Source organism: Anoplolepis gracilipes, chromosome 16 (genome assembly GCF_047496725.1).
Source record: "Anoplolepis gracilipes chromosome 16, ASM4749672v1, whole genome shotgun sequence".
Taxonomy (NCBI): Eukaryota; Metazoa; Arthropoda; class Insecta; order Hymenoptera; family Formicidae; genus Anoplolepis; species Anoplolepis gracilipes.
The window spans coordinates 401,520-426,338 of NC_132985.1; the positions used below are offsets into that span (position 1 = coordinate 401,520).

Below are 24,819 nucleotides of genomic sequence, written 5' to 3' on the forward strand. Positions count from 1 at the left end.
AGTTTAGAGAAATTTATTTATTATTAATTACTATTACAACATTTGATTTTATAGCCACCAATTTTGAAAACGAATAATAATATATTTTTTTGGGATATGTGAAATTATTACAACACTACTATGAGAATATGTATTGTTGATAAAATAAGGAAATAAAAAACCGACGAGTAATGCACTAGTATTTCGAGATTTTTATAAATTATACGAATCATACACGTATATATACCTATATAACAGATTCTTTCTCTCTCTCTCTCTCTCTCTCTCTCTTTCTCTCTCGTGTTTTATAATGATACTTGTTATTATCTTGATTGAGCGCTCCAACAGATTGCCGACACTCGCGGCGTATAAACCAATTATATTTAATTAGGTAAGGTTCATTTAAAAGATTCGTAGAGGCCGCGTCGACTGAAATTAAGTAAATTGCTTTTAATTCAAATACGCAGATCAATTTAATGGATTTCATTTTTTTCCTTTTTTGCTATACATGTGCCAAAAGAGCATCATTTTTTATCTAATCGCATTTTGAGAAAGTAAGAAAAATCGTGTCACTAGGTCATTCTACACATGAAGATCATTTAAATTAAAAAATTACTAAAGTATTAATTTAAAATCAATTTAAATTAAAAACAATAAATTATCACTGCTAAAAAAAAAAAAAATATAAACCGGAAATTAAGCTTTTCAAAAGAGTGGCTGCTCTATAAAATATATTTCTTAGTCGAAATATTTCTTTCATGTTTGCGAGATTAATTATGATTTGTTTTATTAGCAAGACTAACTTTGCGTACAGCATATGTTAAAGTAGCTATATATCAAACATCCGGCGCGCGTAAAATATTGTATAATATAGCATAATGACATACGGATCTATATGAAATTTATGAATCCAATGACATTAAATCAGGCGGATTGGCGTTACGGTATATTCATCGTTGTTCAATTCACGATACTGGTTTCGATCGACACGTTCTATTTCCGTGGGTTTTATTTTCCGCTCCGCTGTACGTGTACCTTTTGATTTATCACTTTTATCATATTATTGATCGATTTAATTATCGAACGAGCAGCACAAAATTTTATAATTTGCATTTTTAAACTATAAATCTGGTTAGAGTATTACATTTTGCAGCAGCAAAACAACAAAAACGATAAGTAAAAGATAACATGTTTTGAAACGATAAATAAAAAATCGTCTCGTATTTAAAACTTAAAAATAAATTAAATTAAAACTGTGTGTGAAATTAATAAAAAAGAACACTGTCACTTATTTATCTGTTAAATATTAAATCAAGTTAACACCTTGGATTTATACAATACATGGGATAAATATCTATCTACATGTGTATTATACATATTGTATTTTATGTTTATATTATTTTAAATGATAGTTATTCACAAATGAATAATTTCGCTTTTCGAAACCTGAGATTGCTAAGATGCGAAAAAATAATTTTCCCTTTGAACTTTTATAATCAGTTTCAACCGAAATGACCCCAATCACTATACTCGCGTAATTTTCTTGTTAAGAAATCATCGCCAGCTATGCATTCACGAAGATAGTAAAATTACCGTAATAAGAATAACGAGCGTGCCGATGAAATTACATTAACGCCGTCGAGCCTATCATGAGAGGGACTGAAATCACCTTAATGCGAAAGCAATAATCGTTCAATAAAGCTATTTCATTGCGTATAAGCCTACTGGAAAAATAAAAATTACTTTAGCTCGCAATTTTGATAAACTTGTTTTTAAATATTCTACAAAGTAATAATATTAAAATAAACAAACTTATCCGCGCGCGCACACAATCGTATCTTAACAGTAAACAAGTATGTTCAAAATCGAAATAAAGCGATTGTCGTAATTTAATATATATATATATATATATATATATATATATATATATATATATATATCAAAAAAAAAAAAAAAAAAATACATTTGCCTTTTTCCAAGTTTTCTGTAAGTATTTCATATCAGAAAATTTAATCGACGCTTATTTATCTTTTCACATTGACGAGTTAACATTATTTCATATTCATACTCGAGTGTATTATCCCCTTCATCGTAAAGTTAAACCGTCGCATCTGTCTGCTAGGGTACATAAATACGGTATTCGCGCTGATCTTTAGAAAGAAACCTGAGTTGACCTTGCTCCGGCGGGATTACCGTAACGCGAGTAATCTCGTCGTCAATCGATATTATATACGACGAAAAGCGTTATTATATTATATCGACGTGGCTGCTCGTTGAATTATTAACTTTGCTACTCCCCGATCGCCTATTACTCACGCTATCAAACTTATCTCTCATTAGCCACACCAACGTGGCTCTTGTACGATAAACTGGCCAATCGGAATAACAAATGGTGCGGTGGTATCTTTCGGTGAGGATGATATCGATTTAGAAGTCAATATACCATCTTCTCATATCGTAGCGATATATAGTGAATCGTCGTTCATTTCATCGATGAATCGACTGTTTTCCCGTTAACGGATACTAGAAAGCGATAGCTCTTACTTGACATGTGCGATAAATCGGATATCTCGTATCGATTTATAATTGATCGTCGATTTACTGACATGGCGATGCTTCATTTTATTTTCTAATACGCTTCTTAATAAACATCGGTAATAAATATTTGTAGAAAAGCGAAATTATCACCCTTTGCAAGTCATCTCGGAACATTTCTTTCATAATTTGCAGATTTTATTGTAAAATAATTTAATTGAATTTATCGATCAAGTTTCTAATATACATTTCTTTTCTCTGCATACATCAAGTGTGTTGGATAAGATTTCACTTCACCTTCACGTTCAAAGACTCTATCACGCGATTACGATCGTTCAATTCTACGGTATAAACAAATCTCCTGGAACATAAGATCGGCTTTATGCAAGTGTCAGATCGATAATCAGCATGTGAAGGAGACTATCGAGCTAAGCGTAGGTAGGTAAATAGGTAGGTAAATCGATACTCCCCCCTCGCGGCAGGTAGAAATCGCCGTCGGGAGTTTAAATCGTTCTACGTGATTATAAATGCGACGTGGCGCAGCTTAAAGACGCGTAACCGAGTACTACGCGATGTACATATTTCGCGAAATACGCGGCGGAGATTTCACTTTGTCGATTCGCGACTTTACGCCCGGCTTTCGTATTTATTTACTGCACGCTTGTAATATTTGCTTGGCTAGTTACACGGCCTCGCTTGGGGCGTAAAATATAAATTTTCGACTGATTTACTCCGAAACTTTGCGAACAAGTCCATATATTTACGATTTGACATATAATAATTATTAGAAATACGCACAAGCGTACATATTAACTATAACTGCGCCATATATTCAATATATTCAAGAAATAAATAAAAATATATACTTATTCTCAACATAATGCAATAAATAATTGGAGCTTTATTGTCAAGAAGCAGAAAATTTAAGTCTTTCCTAAATTATCTTTAAACATTTCCAGTAGAAAAACAGTCAAGACCAACTGTTAAGTCTCCCGGCTATCATATGGAAATTAATCCGATGCATGAAAATTGATTGCCTACAAGTCTGCGACACACGTCGAGGAGAGACCTCCCGCGGTCGCCAGAACGTAGCCCTAATGCACGACGAAGGGCGCGATGCATCGCGTTTATTCGACCTAAAGCAAATTATTTCCCGGGGGATGATTTATCCCCGAGAAAGAGGCTATTTTAATTACGCGCTCGCGAGAGACCGCGTAATTACAATATTAGAGCAAGTTACACGGTGACAGCGGCAGCTGAGAAATTGCGTACGATGGTGGTCCAGCGCATGTTTCGCGGTGACACATGTTTCGCAACTTTTTCACTGCGAGCTATAATCAACCCATAATTTAATTCAAAGAGTTGAAGAACACGCGAAATAATGAACCTGTTAAAGTTTCCATCAAGAAATAAACTAATTGAAAAATCCCCAACGTTTAACGAGATTAAAATAAAAGATTATTATTCGCGAACTAAGAGATATTTCTCATAATTTCAACAATTTAATTATTTAACTATGAAAGAGAGAGAGAGAGAGAGAGAGAGAAGAGAGTGTGTGTGTGTGTGTGTGTGAGTGCGCGCGCGCGCGCGCGCGCACAAGTCGATGAATATATCATAAAGTACATATTTTCCGATTTCACATTATGCAAATGATTTAGGGCTGCTCGTAAGGGATTGAACATGTGTGCAGAAACTTGCCCGCGAGCAACGACATAAATGAGGATACGACTAATGTAAGAGTAAATAGATATATTACACTGTTATCAGTTATAATCTTCGTATGCAATGAAATACACGAGCTTCGTGTAATTTTACGTTGCTATATTTAAATTATGTGTGCAGGAGTAAATCTTCTCTTATCATAGGTCCAAAAAATTTTCATAATTTTTTTAACATTATATAAAAATATATCGTAATTATGACTATATTTTATAATTACTAAGTAATATGTCATTGAATGTGCACTTATACTCAATAATAATTTAATCAGGAAAGCAAAGATGCGATTAAAAAGGGTTGAACTCGATTGAACCTGCACGTATACACGCACGTGTTATACGCACGGGTGGCAAGCCACCGGGACGATTCCGAGTAGATAACACGCTAATGGAGTTTTAATCCGCGGGTAAATAATTGCTAATGGAGCGACAGGGCAGGGCGGCGTTTTCATAGAGGAACGAATTATGTCGCAGATGCATTGCCGATCACGTGACGATATCTTCCAGGAGGCTGATAAAAAGGCATCCGTCCTTGAACATTCCTGTGTAATTGAGAGGCTAATGGTGTATTTGAAGCTTGCGGGAGAATCTGAAGATTCTATCGCGATTTCTCTTTCTCTTCCTCTTTCTTTCTTTCTCTCTCTCTCTCTCTCTCTCGTAAATCATATAACTTTTTTGAAATATCGCTACTTTTGGAATTTAGATAAGATTTTAAAAACAGTTTGGAGCATAACTATTATATTATTTTATATTTATGTTAATTTTAAGGGGGATTTTTTTAAAAATAATTTTTCGCTAGACAATCAACAATAATTAAAAAGAGAGACGTATTTTTCATTTTCGTGGTTTCTTACGCACGGTAATAAAATCAGTGTAGCAAGAGAAAGAGAGATGGAGAAATAAATCAACAATCCATACGCAAAAGTCGGAGATGAACGAGTGAGGGAGTTAATTATCGCATTTCTTCATGATTTATTTTCATCCCGCGCCGGGATACGAAATTGATTATATTCCGTAGCTCGTCGAGATATCTCAACCACTCCCCCCGAGGTCTCGAAGGGTTAACTGCAGGATGTACGACGACGCATGTAGCGTTTTCAATGTACACCTGCGCGATGCATCTCTGTGAATGCTCTGTAATAATATTACGTTTATTTGATCGCATTAAGCCTCATAGTTCTATAATATCTCCAAGGATTTAACGTACGTCTTTAAAATTGTATGAAAAAATGTCATTCTTACATTCTCAGAATATCACTAAAAAATTAAATTTTGTTTCCAAAATATCGTAAAATATAATTATTAAACATTTCTAAATTATTATCTCGTAATCATATTTTTATTTTATTCCTCTTTATACATTTAACGTAACATTATACGTGCTGTATCTAGGCTGTCGCGGAAATAATCAAAGTATTATCTTTCACAATTTACCAATATTTTATTATATATTCACAAATGTAAGTTTAAGCTAAAAAAATAAACATATATAATTTGCATAAATATCACAGCAATATATTTTTTGTGAAGGATGAACGACGAAGAGAGAATTTATTCGGTAAACGGTTCACTTATCGCGATGTACAAACAAAATCACGTAGTAAAAGCAGTGTGTTTGCGGATGTCGAGAAACGACATGGCATTCCACGACGAAGGCCTCAATTGAAGTTTCACGGATGAAAAGCCCTGGTTGGGGCCAGCTCGCGCGGATAGAACCCTAGACGAGGGGCTACAGAGTATACGTTGTCCCGATCGAGATAGAAGAGATATATAGAGTTACCGAGCAAAGCTCTCTCGTGATCTTAGCCCTTGGCGCAATCGCAATTGCCCGGCTATCGTCGAATGCAATCGAGACCGGTATCCTCGATTCGCATACTCTTCCTTGCAACGCATTCTCTTCTTCTGCCCTCAAAATTCCCTCCAAAGTACGATAAATTTTTCCCGATAAAAATTTTCTTTCAATTTCAAGATTTGCTGTAAATATTCTAGTAAAAGGATGGACAAAAATATATCGAATTAAACTTATAATAACAACAAAATTGTTTCAGATATTGCGAAAGTGATCAAATTTTTATTCCAATTACGTTGAAAACATAAGAAATGTTTCTAAAGACAAGTTTAAATTATGATTCCCGTTAGCGCAATACGTATAAATATTTCTTGTACGCGTGTTATTTATTCGTGAAGGAAAATATGTCCTGCCAAATTACAAATGTGCGAAACAAAGTAAATTATTTGATATTCAACCTTAATTACTCTCTATTACTCATAACAATAATTAAGAGACCGCCCACCGAACTTGCGGACAAAAATTCACGCGAGAAGACGCACGCGCAGAGATTTCCTGCTTCCGATATTTCATCGGCGACGTGAACGAACGTTCCGGGGGCGTGCGGGAGCCGCCAAGGTTTCATGAATGAAATCTCGAGATCGTCCGATGTGAGGCGATACACTGACGTTACCGACCAGAGCCGAGTTCTTACCAGGAATCCTGAACGTACTGCAGCCAGGTGTTGAGACCCTGCTCCTCTAACGGGTGAATAAAATACACATCAAAGTTGTTCCGTCGTCTCTATCATCGTTTTTTTTTGTTTTTTTTTTTTTTTTTTTTCACGTTATTAAAATCCATTTTAATACGAACCATCGTGTTGTTGGTAATTCAATATTCCGCTTGCATTTTCATGCTTCTACATATTATGTATGTTTATGATGTTATCGTTGTTCAGATTATTGCATAATCAATAAATAATCATAAATCATTTAATAAATTCTTCATAATATGTATGTATGTATGTATGTTCCTAATATGTGTATTGTTTTCATACATACGTATCTAAAAGAAGTTGTGTTAAGATACGAAGAAATATATTTCTTACTCAAAAATGATATATTCATAGATTCAGATGTTTATTAAATAAATATTATTTATCGATTACGATTAGTATCATAAATGTAAAGATATTCGCATTATTTAGAGTGAGACGAGAAAATTCCAGGCTCTAAATGGCCGATCGTTTCGCTAATTAGGGACACTTTTGATTCAGCGATACGGCGAATGCTCACTTTACCCCGTGATAATTAAAATGGACGAGAGGCATATAGCAGAAGCTGAAATGATCACCCGTTAGAGAAGCGGCCCACGCGCTCCTGAACGAGACGTGCAGACTCGTTGTACGGTCAGGTGGGTATTATAAGAAGGTAAGGACCAATCGCGCGAGAGAGACGGAATAAGGAGCTAAAGAGGAAAAAGAGGAGGAGACAGAAGCCAGGCCGCCAGGAGTATATCTGATGGGCCGATTGCATCATTAGCGAGCGTACGTGCTCGCTAGCCAACTCGCTGGAGAGGAGCTAGCTAGCTAGCTGGCAGCCGATCGGCGAGCACCAATTAAATCTGATAGCAACGGCTTTTCGACATTCGATGGAAATGATGTAGAACTTTGATTCCGTGGGAGGAATCGGCGGTGAAATGTACCAAGAATCTACGGAGTGTCGACTGCGTGCTTTGATAATGAGCCACGTAGGCGGATACGCTCGTTCGTAGGAAATAGTTGGCGGTTTTCGTAACACAATATATAATATTTATGCTGAGAACGGTAAAGATTAGTTCTGCTAATCTCGTCCCTTCTCCCTCCGCTTACTTCTCGAAACGGATGCTGAAGCGGATGCTGAACACGATCTTTTATGATTACCTTTGTAATATGACTGCAACGCGCGCGTGTCTTTTACAGCGTCTTGTGAAACAATTATATTCCACAATACCGATGGAAAATAATATGGTTTTGTTAGAAAAGTAACTCGCTATCGAAAATCCATGACGTCCATACATATATAATGGCATGGCATCATGGGACGGCATTCCACAGTTTCGTCGAGTTTTTGCGTCGATGAGAAAAATCGTGATGAAGGAAATTGCACGAGAAAGAAAAGTGGAGGTTGTAAAAGGAACGTGAAAAGAGCCTGCGAAAAGAAATTCATTTCAGTTTGTGTCACACGGTGGCGAGTCTCTATACGTTACGAAGCCTTATCTGGTCTACGGATCGCACTTGGAATATATACGAAGCAACGATTTAAAATGAAGACGGTATTTTATCACGTCGCATGATCGATAAGACATTATTCCGGAACGGAGGAGCTGAACTGCTACGAAACTGCTCTTCATCGTTTGCAGCGAAAGAAATGGAGTTCGATGAGATATTAAGCGTCACTCATACTGACAATGAGTAGTTATCGAGAAGTAATTCGAGTACATATGTGTCGCGTACGATTTAATAACGTCTTTATATATATTAAATCGCGATCTATCGCGATCTATCGCGATGGCGCCTGATAAACGATCCGTTGAATCGAGCAGATTTAAAAGGAGTTTCAATCGCTTTGCTTAACTCATGATCGAGATATCGTTCAGTTAATATAAAGCAGTTAAATAATTTTAATTAAGCATTAGCCTTGATCAAAAATCAGATAAGCAAAGAAGCCAACAAGTTTTTAATTAAAATATTTCTCGCTCTAAAAATATTTTTATACATTTTCGATTGATCAAACTCGTCAAAAAATCGATCATTGAGATAAACGATCGTAAAATATCGTAAAATATCAAGATATATCAAGAAAAAACAAAGTTGTAGAATGTGCTATAAAATAAGATTTGCACTTTCTCGAGGAATTTTGCGCATCGCAGCATCGCAAAATTCCATGTCCGTAAAATTTCAATCGTCGAACAATACTCAAATTTATGAGCTTGAAAAGTAAAATATAAATTTTTGCCAACGAGATCGTTCATGTGGTAATAAGCTTTGTCTCTTATCGACTCGAATCATGTTTGTCTCGAATCGACACTCTGCTCGAGCGCTCGATCTCTCAAGTTCAGGATCTTTGTCAAGTTAAAAGAGAAATTTCTATTCGCTAAATAAAATATCCATAGAAATATTTCATAAGAAATTTCTGACAAAATAAAATGCAAATAGATGGAAAAAGATAATTTATTATTTTCTTATAAATTATTGTCTTTTCGAATAGTTTTGGGGCGAATATCAGAGTACATTATTTAAAATTGATTGATTAAGTTTTCACACGAAATTCGGATGGCTTTCGAAAAATCGATACGAGACGCGAGAGGATTCTAACGAGTTCTCTCGATTCCTCAAGCTTCTTCTTCAAACTTGGGCTGTAAAATCGCGCTCTTTACTTTTCAGCTGTATTCGCGCGAACGTGCATCTACATCTGCTTATGCAGATCCGCGATATCGCGTACACGTGGGCGGACTTGCGAGTCTCTCGCCCTGGGAGACCGACTTATCCCGACGGAAACTCGAGAACCGCGAGCGACGTATTCCGAAGATCACTTCTGACAGTCAAGGAAAAATGCCGAATTAGAAACTCTTAAAAAATGATTGCGACCAAATAATTATCATCGTTTGCTGCGATGATCGTCAACGGTTTGTATGCAACTGGAGACGGAAACTGCAAATGTCGCAATGAGTTTGAATCTACTTGTCGAACAATGAAATCTAAAGAATTTTTACCACTTGCAATTTCATGTTAAATAAAATACAAAAATATTTAAAGAAATGCAAAATAATAGTAAAATATAGGAATTCAGTTATATTTATATTTATATTATAGCAAAATATTTGATTTCATGAAAGAGATATTACATTTCTTAAAAATGTAGAGAGATATCTGCCCCTTCTCGTATCTAATTCTTCTTTCCATTCGTATCAATTTCATTGATATCTGATTGCACATTTCTAAAGAGATAATCAAAGAAGCAATCAAGAAGAGAATTACATCATTTGAAAGATTGATCAGCTAGGAAAGTAACGTTTCAACAACGTCTCTCTTTCTCTTAAACTAGGCCATTCCTCTAGAACTCTAGACGAACGATCGTGAGATAAAATATCGGCGACCTAAAAAGAAAGTTGACAATAGCGGGACTGATACGATTCATCTATGCAAAGCGTAGATTGCGCACGGTAAACTTGTTTTCCATTTGTAAAAGTGCAGATGCCCCCGAGGTAATAGCGCTTTGTGAAAACACGTCCGATATCTTATAGCTACGCATTACGTGCGTACGCGGCGCCGCGCCGTTTCCCGATGCCATCTGCGTATAGTCCTGATGCGCGACCAAGACGCGATTCCGCTCATTCGCGCGAATACTAATAATGCTTGCGCTAAGAACGTTTCTCCTGCGCAGTTACGTGCTTTACGACCTGCGTTACGCCGCGTTACACAGTCGTAATATTCGCGCGGGATGCATTGTATACTTATCGTTGCCACCTTAAACGGGCAAACCGTTTTACGTGAAACGCGAGACTACGTACACGATAAGTGAAACGTCGCGCTTCGGGTTTCTACAAAATTAGTTTGCGTGAAAAAGTTTATAATATAAATTGAATAAATATAAATTGAAAAAATAATTAAAAGCGCAAATGTATTTTGATACACAATTATTAAATATTGCACAAATTTTATATTGTAAATTAAGACAAGTATAAATTTCCACATTAGCAGCGTCAAGTTTAAGCAACCAAATTCCAACAAGTTATTTCAAGACAATGAGATAAAAATTGCAAACAATAAAGATTAACAGGCTCACAGATTAAAATTACTTGTAAAACGATTAGAACCTTGTTTTTTATTTGCGCTCCTTCGCTTGCTTCCGGCGCTTGGCTCTAAATGCCTTTCATGTTTTCCCGGAAAAATTGCAAAATTATAAACTCAAATTTTGAGTACGCGATCATCTCTATGAATATTTTTTACAATTTTACGTAGGTACAAGTTATCCTCGTATTACGTTCGTCGACTTCCGTCGACCGATCATTATTCACACATAATGCATGTACATTATCTGGCCGGGGTATGCGTGTTACATTGCCATTGTTGCGCATTATGAGCAGGTGGAGGAGGTGTGTCGCCGATAGGTTCTTTCTCTCTTTCTCTCTTTCTCTCTTTCTAACGAGAGGGGAACTTTAGCGTTTTACGAGACGAAACGCTTCGATAATGACCGAAACGCACGGGTTCCATTGTCGAGCGCGTGCGCAACGCGCACAATGAACGAGAAAAATATCTGTTATTGCGAACAACCGGATGTTCTGCGGTGCGCAAAGCGTAAAACTTTCTCAAAATGATCTATAACTCGTCGAGTACCGAAGAGATAATCGTCGGGAGAGCGCGCGTTGTTACGTTTTATCGTTATCAATTATTTACGCGCTATTAGATAGACTCGAAATTTGTGCAAAACTCTCGAATATTCGTGGCGAGACTCTAATGATACGTTTTTTTTCTATTTTTTAAAGTAAAATAAAAAAAACTTAAAAAAAAGAGTACAAAAATATTTTCACACATTTGGGAGATTAAGATTAAGTACTACACGCGTTGAAAAGCGCTTCTGCTGAACGTTTTGGAGCTTCCAACACAAACGATGATTCGTTCGAACGGTATCCTCGATCTTTTTTCTTCCCAATCTTCTCGTCTGCTCAAATAAAGACGGCAACTCGATTTGGCATGTGTCCCGATTAAGATTGTGTCGCTAATTGCGTCTCGCCGCATCAGCAGCCTGCGTGGCAGCGGCTATATTCTGATACGTCCGAATAATGTACGGTAGGATTCTATTTATTTACACTTTTTGCGTGTTACAATGGTTCCGAAACAAAGTCTACCGATAGAAAATAAAAACTTTGAAATTATAATCTCGAACCTTTTTCTTAACGCGCGCGCGTATGCGAGATCATTCTCTTTCTAAACTCCATAAATTTTTCATAAACTTTCGATGCCGAATTGTTTAGATGAAAATTTTAAAATTATATGAATCCTTTATGGATTCTATGGAATATATAATTTCTGATCTTTAATTCTACGAACCTTTGATTAGATCCTAACCTTTCGGTTTCATCATTCCTTTAGCTCGCACGACGCGCACTTGTGCCCGAAAACGCAGAATTTTTTTCCATTCGAATCTATATAATTATACAGATTTGCGGTTTCGAATCTATAATTTCACAGACCTGCCCTTTCTATAAAATTCCGCAGAATTCTAGTCATTGATAGCATCCGTATATAAGATATGATTTTATAGATTCTCCGAGTTGCGTATATTTTTTATTCAAGAATTTTTATTAAAAAATGTTACGACAAACAACCTTTTTTTCCGTAATCGCGGCGCTTCTCCATACAAATTCTTCCAGTAAGTTTATAAACAGTCTTATCTTTTGGCGCTTATCCCGATAAGAGCGAGATTTCACTGCATCACGAGATACGACCGAGTAGATTCCGATGAGAGGCACGCACATTAATAGCCGCAATTCCAGTCTTCGGCGACGGAAAATACGACCTTATTAAGGTGCTCCATCGTAAAATATCGGGCTTTACCGCGCTTTAAGCACGTCGACTGCGTTAATTATGCCGCTTAAATTAGGATAAGGCTCTGCTTTCCGATCGAACAAATTCACTAAGCAAAAGCACGCGAGCACATTCTTTTTCTACTTAAAAAAGAAGGTTGCTTAATTTACTTAACTGCGCCGCTTAATATTCGCATTCAATTCTGCCGCGGAACGCCTGCGTTGAGTTTTATTGCCTAAGAGTACTAATGTACTAATGTACATACATCGATGACACTGAGAATTACTATCAAGCCTGCAGTCCAAAAAGATCTTCAGCAAATCGCGTATATTACGAGTATATTGGAAAAATAAAAAATCGAGAAATGCATTTGTATAAAGAAGGAATAGAGCCATTAATTATCAAGATGATGGCTTAATTTCTCTGTCTTGTGAATAAAGCTTTTTCAAAATATTCTACATCTGCGATGATTTATAAATTTAAGTACTATACTCAATTACTTATTATTTCGGCGAAAATGTTTTACAAAAATTAATATCAATTAAATTATAAATTTATCTAATTTTACTATAAGAAAGCAAAACTCTAAAATTTTGTGACTAAATTTACAGAATTTTTAGATTTTTAGTGATGTGTATAAATAATTTATCTTAAATATAACATATATAATATATGTTGTTAATAATTATTTTTAGAAATAATGTTTGTAATTAATAATTATTTGTATGAATTATTAATGACAATGTACATGTCTTTCTGTTTATCTCAATTTTTTTAAAAATTTGTCTAAAATTGCAGATGGCTTCTCCAACATTACTATAATTTATTCCGAGTCATTTGACATTCGCTCGCTTCTCTAGCTCAACAATACAATCAAGATGATTTTGCAAGAATCGCAGAATCGTAGATATTGGCTCGAGGAACCTTTGACGCACAAGCGATGACGGTACGATTTAAAATTTACAATTCTCGATCGCGATACGCCTACGTTGTTCACGCATGAGCAGTCTCTTTCGCATAACTAAGGATAAGAGAGGAAATAAAGAAAAAATGCGGCAGTGGAAGATATATTTAGCTTGCAGAACAAGATTCCGAGGTTATTAACAGCGAGTTCCGATTGATACAATTATAATTAATATCGTTACAAATCCGAAAAGAGAGTGTACACGTGCTCTATAAAACGTAACAATATTTAATTAAAGCAACCAGATTTGCAAAACAATGATTGATTTATGCTTCCTTGTGCAAGCTGTCATCCCATGATTAGCATTCAATACGACGCACATCTCGTACTTGATAGTCTTTCGCTCTCTGACAGCTCGCGTCGATTTGCATATCTCTAAACTTTCACCGGTCAATAACGAATAAGCATCCGCGACTTTTACGGTTCATTATCGATAGTTTCGTCGAATTAATTTCCCGAGGAAAAATCACTCCAGTCTCCGTTCACCTCGTGAACATCTCGAAATCGCGAATACGCAATGCTGTCTCTCGTCGTTAATGTTACTCACTGAGATGTGTATGATGCAATTTTCTTCGATGCAAATGTCTCGGAAGCGATTTGCGATTAATAAAAAAATACGAAGAGACTCAGAAACAAGAAATACAGAAAGTTAAAGAATTAATATGTCATTAATAATCATTAATATAATTTATTTAATAAGTGTACTAAATAAGTATTATTAAAATACACGAAAATCTCATATTACTTTTAAGATAAATTAAATCTCCAAGGGCGATTAAATATAAATAGACCCGTCTCTGATCCAAAACTCATTTTTTTTGCATTTTATTTAAGACACGCATGATTGAACTCGTGTGTAAATGCGGCATGCGCGTTCGAAATGACTGTTTCCGCGATTGATAGTAATAATCTGACTGATGTATCAACCGTCATTTACGCCGCCAGTCCACATTAAACGGAGCGTATCATTCGCGGACGAGAGAAAGAAGTAGGTGGCATCTCACCGCAGGAAGTTAATTAACATCACGGATAGACAAGCCTCAGGATGAAGAAACGAGCTAGATCTAAATAAACGAAAAAAAAACTCACGTGAACGGCGCGTCATATCTCTCGTAAAATATCTACCTGCACTTATCTGAAGATACTTATGACGTATGCTTAAACGAACGTTCATTGCGTACAAGTATTCGATTTTTCAATCAATTCTCATTACAAACAAAGTCCATCATTCCTCCCCGCGTCATTTTTTCTTACAGAGAGAAAAAGAGAGAGAGAGAGAGAGAGAGAGAAAATAACATTCGTCTCTTCCAATCTCTTCCATCACACGAATAATCCCACGTGCAAAACTACATTGAGAATGTAACCAAAAAACAATCAGAACTTTTTCGAATATATTATAATATATTTTACATAATATTCAGAACTTACGATTTATTCAAGTTGTAGGTTTTTTGATTGCGTGTAGAGAGAGAGAGAGAGAGAGAGAGAGAGAGAGAGAGACATATGTAAATATTAAAAAACGATGATTCTTTAATATACTATATACATGATGTCTACTTAAATCTTCTAAAAAATTTCCTCATTTTCCAGGGATTTTTTTCAAAATTCCAAGTAAATAAATAGCACGATATACGCTATGTGATAAAACGGTGACAAAAAAAATTTATTCTGCAAATAATACGTAATAAATTAACTAATTGCTCCCACGAAGCCTGATGCCATCCCAGGCCTGCTCATCTATCTTAATCCTTTGTTCATTTTGAAGTTTCAAAAGTACTCACTAAACACTCCCGCGACATTTTGCACGATATTTCCGATTTCGATATATAATATGTTTATTGATACACGACATCTACGTTGGATCGGCTCCCGACTTTTCTCCTCATGTGTCATCGCACGAATGATGACAAAATCATCGCGTGCAGCGCGTTATAAACATACAAAAAATTCGACGGTACTTTTTCTCGGATAATAAAAATGTGTGTACAACGAAACAATCTGTCTTTGAATTCGCCACCACTTCCGACACTCCCGACACTTCCGATACTCCCGACACTCGCGACACTCGCGACACTCCTGACACTTGTTCGCGCGCAATGTTCCTTCCCCTCCCCTCCCCTCCTCTCCCCTTTCCGCAATCCGACTCACTATTTACGATAAATTCACGATTATTAGATATGTCTCTTGATAATCCCTTGTATCCGTCGACACTCGAGTACTCCTCGAAATGTTTTAGAACTCGCGATGTTCATCGATCGAGCAAATAGCCACCGAAATACGCGCAAAGCAACGACCGGAATCGTCCGCGATGTTTTTTCCGCGTTTAGATCATTCGACATCAAGGTAAATTTTCACGAGCCGCTGAAATTGTTTGAGCGACAAAAAGGATCACGTGACTAAAAATGAAGGTATCAATTTGTCATTTTTAATCACGTGATCCTTTTTGTCGCTTAAACAATCGGTTCCAGCGACTCGTGAAAATTTACCTTTAGTCGCATCGCAATACGTCACAAGTAATGTCATCCAATCAGCGTCAAGCTACTTCGCGCTACACGTGTTACTCTTACTCTTCTATATTCTTTATTTCAACGAAATAGCAATATAATAATAATTTGTCTCTAAATGGAAAAATATTATACTAGAAATTATTATATATATAATATTTGTAATGATGAATTATATTAACATTTATATACAAGAAATTACGCGCGATATTTTTATTCAATAATATTATATATAAGTATTATGTTTTACAATTATTAAAATATTTTGAGGCATAAATAAATAACATAATCAATAACAAACAATAGAACAAAGACATATTTTATCATTTTTATATACAGAAAGGGTCATTAATGTCTTTACACATAAATTTACGCACATATCGGAACACATATATTTTTCATACATATGCGTACAAAATATATAAATGTCTTGATATGTGCATAAATTCATTTGTAAAGACATTAATGACCCCTTCATATACACAATTAATTTATTACAGACGGCTAGAAATACGGACGTTTCACCTCATTGCTATATGTTTGATATCTCAGACGAGATTTAATTAATATTCTAATAATTTTTATACCATACATGGAATACTTTTTTGTAGAACTATTAGACTAGAATTTTCAAGTGCTTAAAATCTGGTAAGAAGTGCTACAAAAATCATCAGCGGACAAAGCAGCCTAAACTTGGCGTCTCAGTTTATCCTAAGTCATTTTTTTTTTTTTTTAATAGCTAAAAATATTTGTTTAATCTATCAAGTACTTTATTAAAAATAAAACCAAAACTTTCAACAATTAATGCATTTCCACAAAGTGAGTTTACCAGTTGCATACACACGGCTGACTGTTTAAAATATTATTATAGAGAGCAAAATCATCAAAAAGAAAATTTTCGAAAAAATAAATTCCAATAAACTTCTACAAGACTTTCATAATTTCTTTAGATAGAGGAAAAGAAATCTTTGAGAATTTCAAGTTTTCCATGCTTTTCTAGGGACGCCCTGATATATCATTTTCTTGTATATGTCATATAATTTTTAGTGTCTATCAAGCAATTTGAAAATAAAAAAGGAATCGCGACACGTAGAGTCGTACTATTATTAGCACTAAGCAGAGACGATATTACGTTTCATTGAGATTCGCACAACTCTCACTGTAATAGGCAACCATACATTATGTGAGCGATAGAAAAATTGAAAGCTTGGTTATCAGTGTGGCAACGAGAAAGAGAGAAAGAGAGAAAGAAAGAGAGAGACGATGTGCTGAATGATTACGATTTATGGGATTGTTCGTGGTAGCCTAGTGGCAATCTGGCGGCTGTCTCGAGCGTTCTCGCGGAATTTGTTGACCAGATCGTAAAGGTGCCGCTCGAACGAGGCATATCCGGATTTTACGCGGCCTTTACAAGATCGTTCTTCACGTTCGTCTTGCTCGTCAGGGATATGTTAAATTCTGATGCCCGTCGTATCGAAGTTTTCTCGGCACCTCGTGCCGCATGCTTGTAAATATCTTCATAACGTTTTAATGCGACCGGACTATTACGCCACGACACGCTCGAGTTATCTCGCGCAGCGAACTTTGTTTTTGGTGCTTCTCGCGTCGTCTCTCTCTCTCTCTCCGTTGATTTTAATTTACACGGTAGCGTTTAGCTTTTTGCCTGGCCTTTGCGGCCGTTACAAAGTTAAAGTTGTCCGACACTTCATTTAATCGTCTCTATCCATTTACGTTACGCATACTGGATTTGATCGTTGATCGAAATCGTTTATATGTAGTTTCATTCATGGTGTTTAAAATAAATTTATGGAGAGAATCGATAATGTAACATCAATGCTATATAGTCTTTTATGACATTTTTTTCTTATATATTCTTCCCAAATAAAAATATAAATAATATTATATTTTAAAAAACGATAAAAAACTTAATTCTTTTTCTAAAATTTTAATTTTTTTTCGAAACCTTAATTTTTAATTTGTTTTGAGATGGTTTAGTATAAGGAAGACAGGCAAGGATCGATGCAATATTTGACGTTCTAAATAACGTATAAATAACGTCGTAAATATAACCGTAAATTAAAATAAGCAGCGAAGGATATAAAAAATATTGTAGCTCCGTAAATCTCAGGCAGCGCTCTGAAATCATGGCTGCTGTCAGGTCGGATAAGTGCAGCGTACTTAGAGTATAGTCGGGATAAATATCTCGGGTTTTGCGTTAGAGTAAGATGAAGGGTCGCGCATTACTCTTCACGTTCGCGTCTCAGCTAAACGCAAGCAGGCACAGGGCTGCCTTTCGTACTGGCACATATACTAGAGCCCTTTTCTTTCTCTCGTGGAACCATCAATATTGTAATCAATCTCTTTAGACGCGTGTATAACGAGCACAAGTTGTCAATTCTTATCGTCATTTTAAATTATTTATAAAAAAATTAATTATATCAATTATAGTTCTTTCACGATCCGTTATGACTATATATAACAAGGTATTATATATAGTTAAAGCACAGTTTCTTAAATTGGTAATTTCATTATTTTATGAGACAAGAGAAAGTAGGATTATTTAATTTATGCACAGTTTATATTGTGGTTTTGTGTTAAATACAGCCCTGAGAACGAGGTACTTTGCAACTTATGAGAAACTTTGCAGCTATCAAAACTGGCGACGGGCGCATAAGCCACGTAATGATGCGATTTTCTCGTGAAAGTAATTAGACCTGTTAATGATCGTTATACGCGGCTTGACTTGTCGACCATTATTTATCGAAAAATATAAAAAGCGGAAAATTACTGGTTCTCGCATCAAGCTTTCGCGTATTTTTTTTTTTTTTTTTTTTTTTAGAGAGAGATTTATTTTAATAATAAAATCTAAACTATATAAACGTAAAAGAAAAAAATATGTATACACATATTAGATTATTAATTTTTCCAAGATGATGTGCAAAACATGAGTGCAGTCTCTTTTTTAATTTTACTAAATAAATTATATTCGGAGGTATTTGATATCTTAATTTCCAAATATTTTTCAAGCTGGGAGAAAATAATCGGAATTAAATATCTTTCCACATAGTACGCAATGACTATGGCATAGCGGACTACTTATTATATCGCAGCAAAAATGAAGCCAAGGACTGATAATAGTGTACAAAGAAAGCATGCAACTTGGAGGTACTTACCCTTACAGCCGTCCGCCGATAAGCCATAGTGGTCCATCTCGCAGTGATCGCACCGGAAGCCGACGACGCCAGGCGCGCACCTGCACATGCCGCTGACGGGATCACAAAACCCGTCGTTCGTGGCACCCACGTCGCAGTCGCATTCTCGGCAACCTGCAGTCACATTCCCGTAGCCTTCGATGCAGGAAGAACAATCACGACCGGTGAACAAAAGCTTGCAAGGACACTGACCGGTCGTCTGTTCGCATTGGACCGAATTGCTTCCAAAGGCAGAGCAATTGCATGCTAAAATGTAAACAAATTATAATATGTTTATAATATGTTTCATTCATGTATTTTAATCAACATAAAAATTTGTTTTGTAGTCGCAAATATTTAATCATCATTTTAAAAAAGTTTATGAGAATTCAATTATATGTGTAAATTTTCGTAATACGAATTTGAAATTGTAACATTCAAGTTCATTGTAAGAATTGTACTGCTTAAAATATAAGAGATATGAAACTGTTTGTACTCACGCATACAATTCTGTTGCAAAGGATTCCCGAAATGCGCCTCTTTGCATTTGTCGCACTTCCAGCCTTCGGTATTGCCGCGACATTCTAAGCAGCGACCCGTTTCCTGATCGCAGGCACCACCGTTGCAAGGACATCGCTGACAAGTACTACCGGGCGTCATAGGATTGCCGTAGAAGCCTACATCACAACTTTTAACCAAAATCAACATTAAAACTTCTTGATTCGATAATAACATTTTAATCAAAAATTCACTGTATGTTGGTTTGAAAAAAAAAGTGATCGAATTATTATTATGGTCGTTATAAAAAAAAAGCACAGTACAATAAAATATTTTTTTATTATGTTATTTAAAATATATATTATAAGTATAATAGTACTCTTTTAATAAGTTCTTTTAAATATGTATAAAGAAATTCCATAAAAAGCCATAAATTATTAATTTGCTTTGAATGCTCTAATTGAATCTAATTGAAACTAATTTCCGATTCCTGTTGATTTCACAGTTTAAGAAATTTTTATTTTAATTTTTTAATTTTTATTATATAAATAATTTTTTTTTCTTCACCTTTCACAATGATCTCCGGTGTAACCTTCCGGACATTGCGTACACACATATCCACTATTAATATCAGTTGATTCATCGAGCTGACAACTCGGACTGAAATTGTTGGAATCGATGGAAAGTGGACAAGCGCATTTCTTACAATCTTCGTTGGTGCCTCTCGTTGCGATACCGTAATATCCTGCAGCGCAACGATCGCATTTTGGTCCCGTTGTATGGTGTTCGCACATCTTCACGAAATTATACAGAAGATGCAAATTAACAAAATGATTGATGAGTTACAAATTAAATTTATGTCCAAAAGATTTAATATTTTAAAATTCCGAAAATATTTTTAAAAAAGTAAATCTACCGAAAGTAATTTGAATTAAAAATGCAATAAATATAATTTGAATAATTATATTTAAATAAGCACGAGAGAAAATAAAAAGAGCTTTAATTTTTTATTATAAATTATTACTAATTTTTAAAAATCTTTCTAAAAGAAAAAAAATTAATATTGTTATTTATAACGTGAATATTTTAAAAGTAAAGTTAAATCTTGAATGCTGAATCGATAAATTAGTTTACGCGATCGATGGATCTATAGCTGCAATTCGCAAGATCAATGCAAGTTCAGATATACCTAAAGTAATCTGCTATACCGATTGAAGAACAGTGAAACGTTTAGATCTTTTCAAGTTTCAGGTCTGCATTAAAGTCAGTTGCACACTGGAGAACTTTTCTTTCTCTATATCATATATTCAATTATCTATTTTTATTAGGAAAAATTTTGTTTAACTTTGTTTAATTTAATGTAAATTAATATTTTTAATAATTAATTAAATGGTAATTAATTTTTTATTAATTAATTAAATATTTAATATTAAAAAATATTTAATTTAATTTAATTTAATTATAAATTAATAAAATAAAAAATCTTATATTTATTTCTTCATACAATGTATTTTATATTTTAATCTTATATTTATTAAAGTAAATTCACACAGACACACACATCAGAACTTACCTCACATTCATCCATAACGAGATCACAAGACCCCGCGTGACTGTTGCAGTCACATTTCACACATATATGATGATCCTTATGATCGGAACCGTTGGTCGACACGCTCACGTATCCCCAAGCGCATATTTCGCAGGACATTCCCGTGTATCCTTCGGGACACTCGCACACTTCGACTAAATTCTCAGTTTCACCGTCCGGCGATAATTCGCCCACCGCTAATATGGCAGACTGGAGACTGGAAAAAGTAACAGTAATATTAATTAGTATAATTCAAGTTGAAATACAAATTGATAAGATAAATATTTGTCGAGTTACCTTCCCTCGATTTGCTCCGAATGATACCGCGCTCTTATCATCAGGTACTTTAGATCAGCGAGAACGTGCATCATCTGCGTCCTCGTTACAGGATCGCCGCGAAACTCGGTTCTCCTCAATCTCGGTTTTGTCGAAATGTCCTGGATTTCGCTTCGCACGTGATACCAGCCGTGTTCTCGTAGAGGTACTACGATTTCAGCTTCTTGACCATTGTACTGTTCCTCGCCGTACGCTATACGCATTCCATTGTTACCCTGAAAAAAAAAATTGCATGTTATTTTCCTCTAACTTTGAATTATAACGCGTGGGAATATGCAAGAGCTGGATATTTACAACTAGAATGACGCTGGGCTCCGTGGTAGGTTTGCCGCTAGTGTCGCCTCGCATGACAACCCACGTAACCGAGTACGTGAGATTGCTGCCGTACGAGGATATGCGATTTCCCGTGTAGATTTGTGGCGCCAACCAGAAAGGGCTGTCGTATTCGACCTCGAACGCCGCCACGGTTAACCATCCGTTGTCCGAGTCCAAGGTGGGGACGACTGGTCGAGACGCGTTCATGTCAGTCACCAACCAGTTCTCTAACGTAGAAATCTAAGAAAAATGAAGAAGAATTTTATTTTATTTTATTTTATTTATTTACGTCACAATAATCCACGTTATTACTGTTATTTTATTTGTTGCGTCATAGATTTTTGCATACAGGCTTAAAAATCAATTAGATATTAATCACAAAGATATTAAGGCGGAATTAAATAAAGATTACGCTTGTTTTTCAAAACTACAGTTAATAAGAGGAAGAAAAATAATAAAATATATATATATATAAAAAAAAAAAAAAAAACAAATGAAATATAAAGTTATTTAATTATTTTTAATTAATTTATATCCATTATAATTATATCATTGAGACTCTCAGTAAAAGTATATTTGGATAATAAGTTTTGTTTCGACAAAGTATGTGGATCGAGAAGTCTTATGCGTATTGCTTATTACAGTATAGGTTGCCTTTTTTTGCTCATTCGAATTCAATGCTATTATACTGTCAACGTAATTGCAGGTCTGCAATTTATCGGCAAGACCGATAAACTATAACTGTCCCTTTATCCAATTTATCGCGCGAGATGAGGACGTCGCTAAAGATAAACGTTTTAAAATAAGTGACATGCCCGCAGGAGAATGTCAGCTAATCATTTTGTATTTTACACCTGTCAACCTCGACACTCGACAAACCAGATTTTCCTCGATATAATATGGATGAATCTTGACTAATATATGTATGTAAGATTTTATTTAAAAGCAACGAGTTTTATTAACAGAATGTCTCAATGAACTATTCACTAAATATATCTGAACTGTCATGTGATGAAATAATTTTATTGCATCTCTCTTTTTTCTCTCTTCTTCGCGATTGTCATTGAATTTCATTTTAAATAATTGATTAATTTTCTCATTTAAAAAAAATCCGCGATATAAAAATGCAAGTAAATAACAGTAATATTACTAAACTATCGGAAAAGGAAAACAGATTTAAAAAATTTTTAATGATACGAATTTTCAGAGTTTAATGTTATCAAGATTTTCCAATACCTGAAAAATTTTTCTTTCTAATTAAATAAAAAAGCTTACCATGCTGTACGATAATCTCGCAGTGGTACAACGATCTGTCGCGTCGAAGCAATAGCAAGGTAAACAGCCCTCGAGATTATCCTTCGTAAGCGCAAAATATCCTGATTTACACCGATCGCAAAAATCCCCAGCGACGTTCGCCTTACATAAACAATCGCCTTCGCAGTCGTGAGACGGCAGGATCCCGCGGGAATCGCAGGGGCACGGCATGCAATCGGGAAACTGTCGATAACCGGCCGCACACTGATCGCACTTGTATCCCGAATATCCCGGCTTGCACTCGCAGGCACCTGCTACCTGTTAAGAGATTACGAAATTTATATACTGTTTACATAGATTAAGATTGATCGTGAAGAGGCTGCGCCGCGATCAATCGGAAATCATTTTAGGATAAATGATCAACATAAATCGTGCTTAGAATTATTGCGCGGCTGATATTTTTTTTCAATATTCAATGAAAGTAGTTACGATAATTTTGTACTATATGTAACACAAGAAAATTAATAATATCGTTTTTATTCCTAAAAATTCCTTTTCTTTATTTATAAAAGGATTAAATATTATAATTGACATAAGAAGAAAGTTGGAAGTTGGCGTAAAGAAGAAATGTTTAGAGTAAAATTTTAAATAATTTACTTTTTCTGCTGCAACTTTTTATAGAGAATTTATTATGGGGAAATACAAAAATTACCTTTCCCATACGCGTAAAAGAATCGTCAGGAGTGCAATAGCCTGTACTACCATGTACGTTGCAGTCGCAGGGCAAGCATGGTTCTGGTACATCAGGCGCAACGCCGTTCGGCCTGTAGTAGCCGATCTCGCACTTTTCGCAATTAATACCATCCGTATGATCCTAATTCAAATTTTGCAAATCATTATTTTTTCGATAAATAATATTGTACAATATTACAAAAAAAAATATATATTTTTAATATTCTTAAAAAATCTCGTTACTTTCTTAATTGGCCACTTTCATTATCAAAAGTCAATAATTATCAAAATATTTGTAAAATTTAGTTATATATATATATATATGTAATTTTTAAAAAAATTAAGTACTTTATCCTAATATTATCTTTTATGTAAATATTTGTTCAAACTATATTCTCTTTAAGAAAAACTTGACTTTGAACGTTTGAAAAGTGTGCAAAAATTATTAAATTAAAAGACTGAGAAAAGAAAAGAAATGAGCAAAAATAAGCTCTTCTTCTGTATTTACTTAATTATTCTCATATATAGAAAATTATTCGTCTGCAAAATATATACGTGCGATAAATCGCGCTCTGTTATTTTTCATCATCTCACCGTGCAATTGACGCACACGCCACCGCCTCGGTATTTCCCACGAATATCCATGGACATTCTCTCGTCGGCCACTTGCTGGTCGTATGTGCAGGACGTTGCGTGGCCGTTGCAGTTGCACATCTCGCAGTGAAAGCCCTTGCCAGCTGTGCCGGGCCTCCAAGGAATCTGATTGTACATGGGGCAGCATTTTTCGCATCTTTCGCCGCACGTGTGGCGCTCGCATTGGCATTCCTGATGCTGAAAGATAACGCGAAATGCACTTATCAGATGCC

The 24,819-nt window shown here is 35.3% G+C and overlaps 1 protein-coding gene across 2 annotated transcripts in view; it reads right to left on the reverse strand.

Moving 5' to 3' along the window:
- Wb (wing blister) overlaps positions 1–24,819 on the reverse strand; it is a 142,578-nt gene that overhangs the window by 62,602 nt on the left and 55,157 nt on the right. For both annotated transcript variants that reach the window (XM_072907827.1, XM_072907826.1), the window contains exons 5-13: positions 24,548–24,784; positions 23,934–24,095; positions 23,243–23,539; positions 21,947–22,207; positions 21,614–21,867; positions 21,299–21,533; positions 20,293–20,519; positions 19,728–19,915; positions 19,210–19,494 (exon numbers count right to left, since the gene is read on the reverse strand). In XM_072907827.1, coding sequence (XP_072763928.1) covers positions 19,210–19,494; positions 19,728–19,915; positions 20,293–20,519; positions 21,299–21,533; positions 21,614–21,867; positions 21,947–22,207; positions 23,243–23,539; positions 23,934–24,095; positions 24,548–24,784 — 2,146 coding nt within the window. The remainder of the gene's footprint in view (positions 1–19,209; positions 19,495–19,727; positions 19,916–20,292; positions 20,520–21,298; positions 21,534–21,613; positions 21,868–21,946; positions 22,208–23,242; positions 23,540–23,933; positions 24,096–24,547; positions 24,785–24,819) is intronic.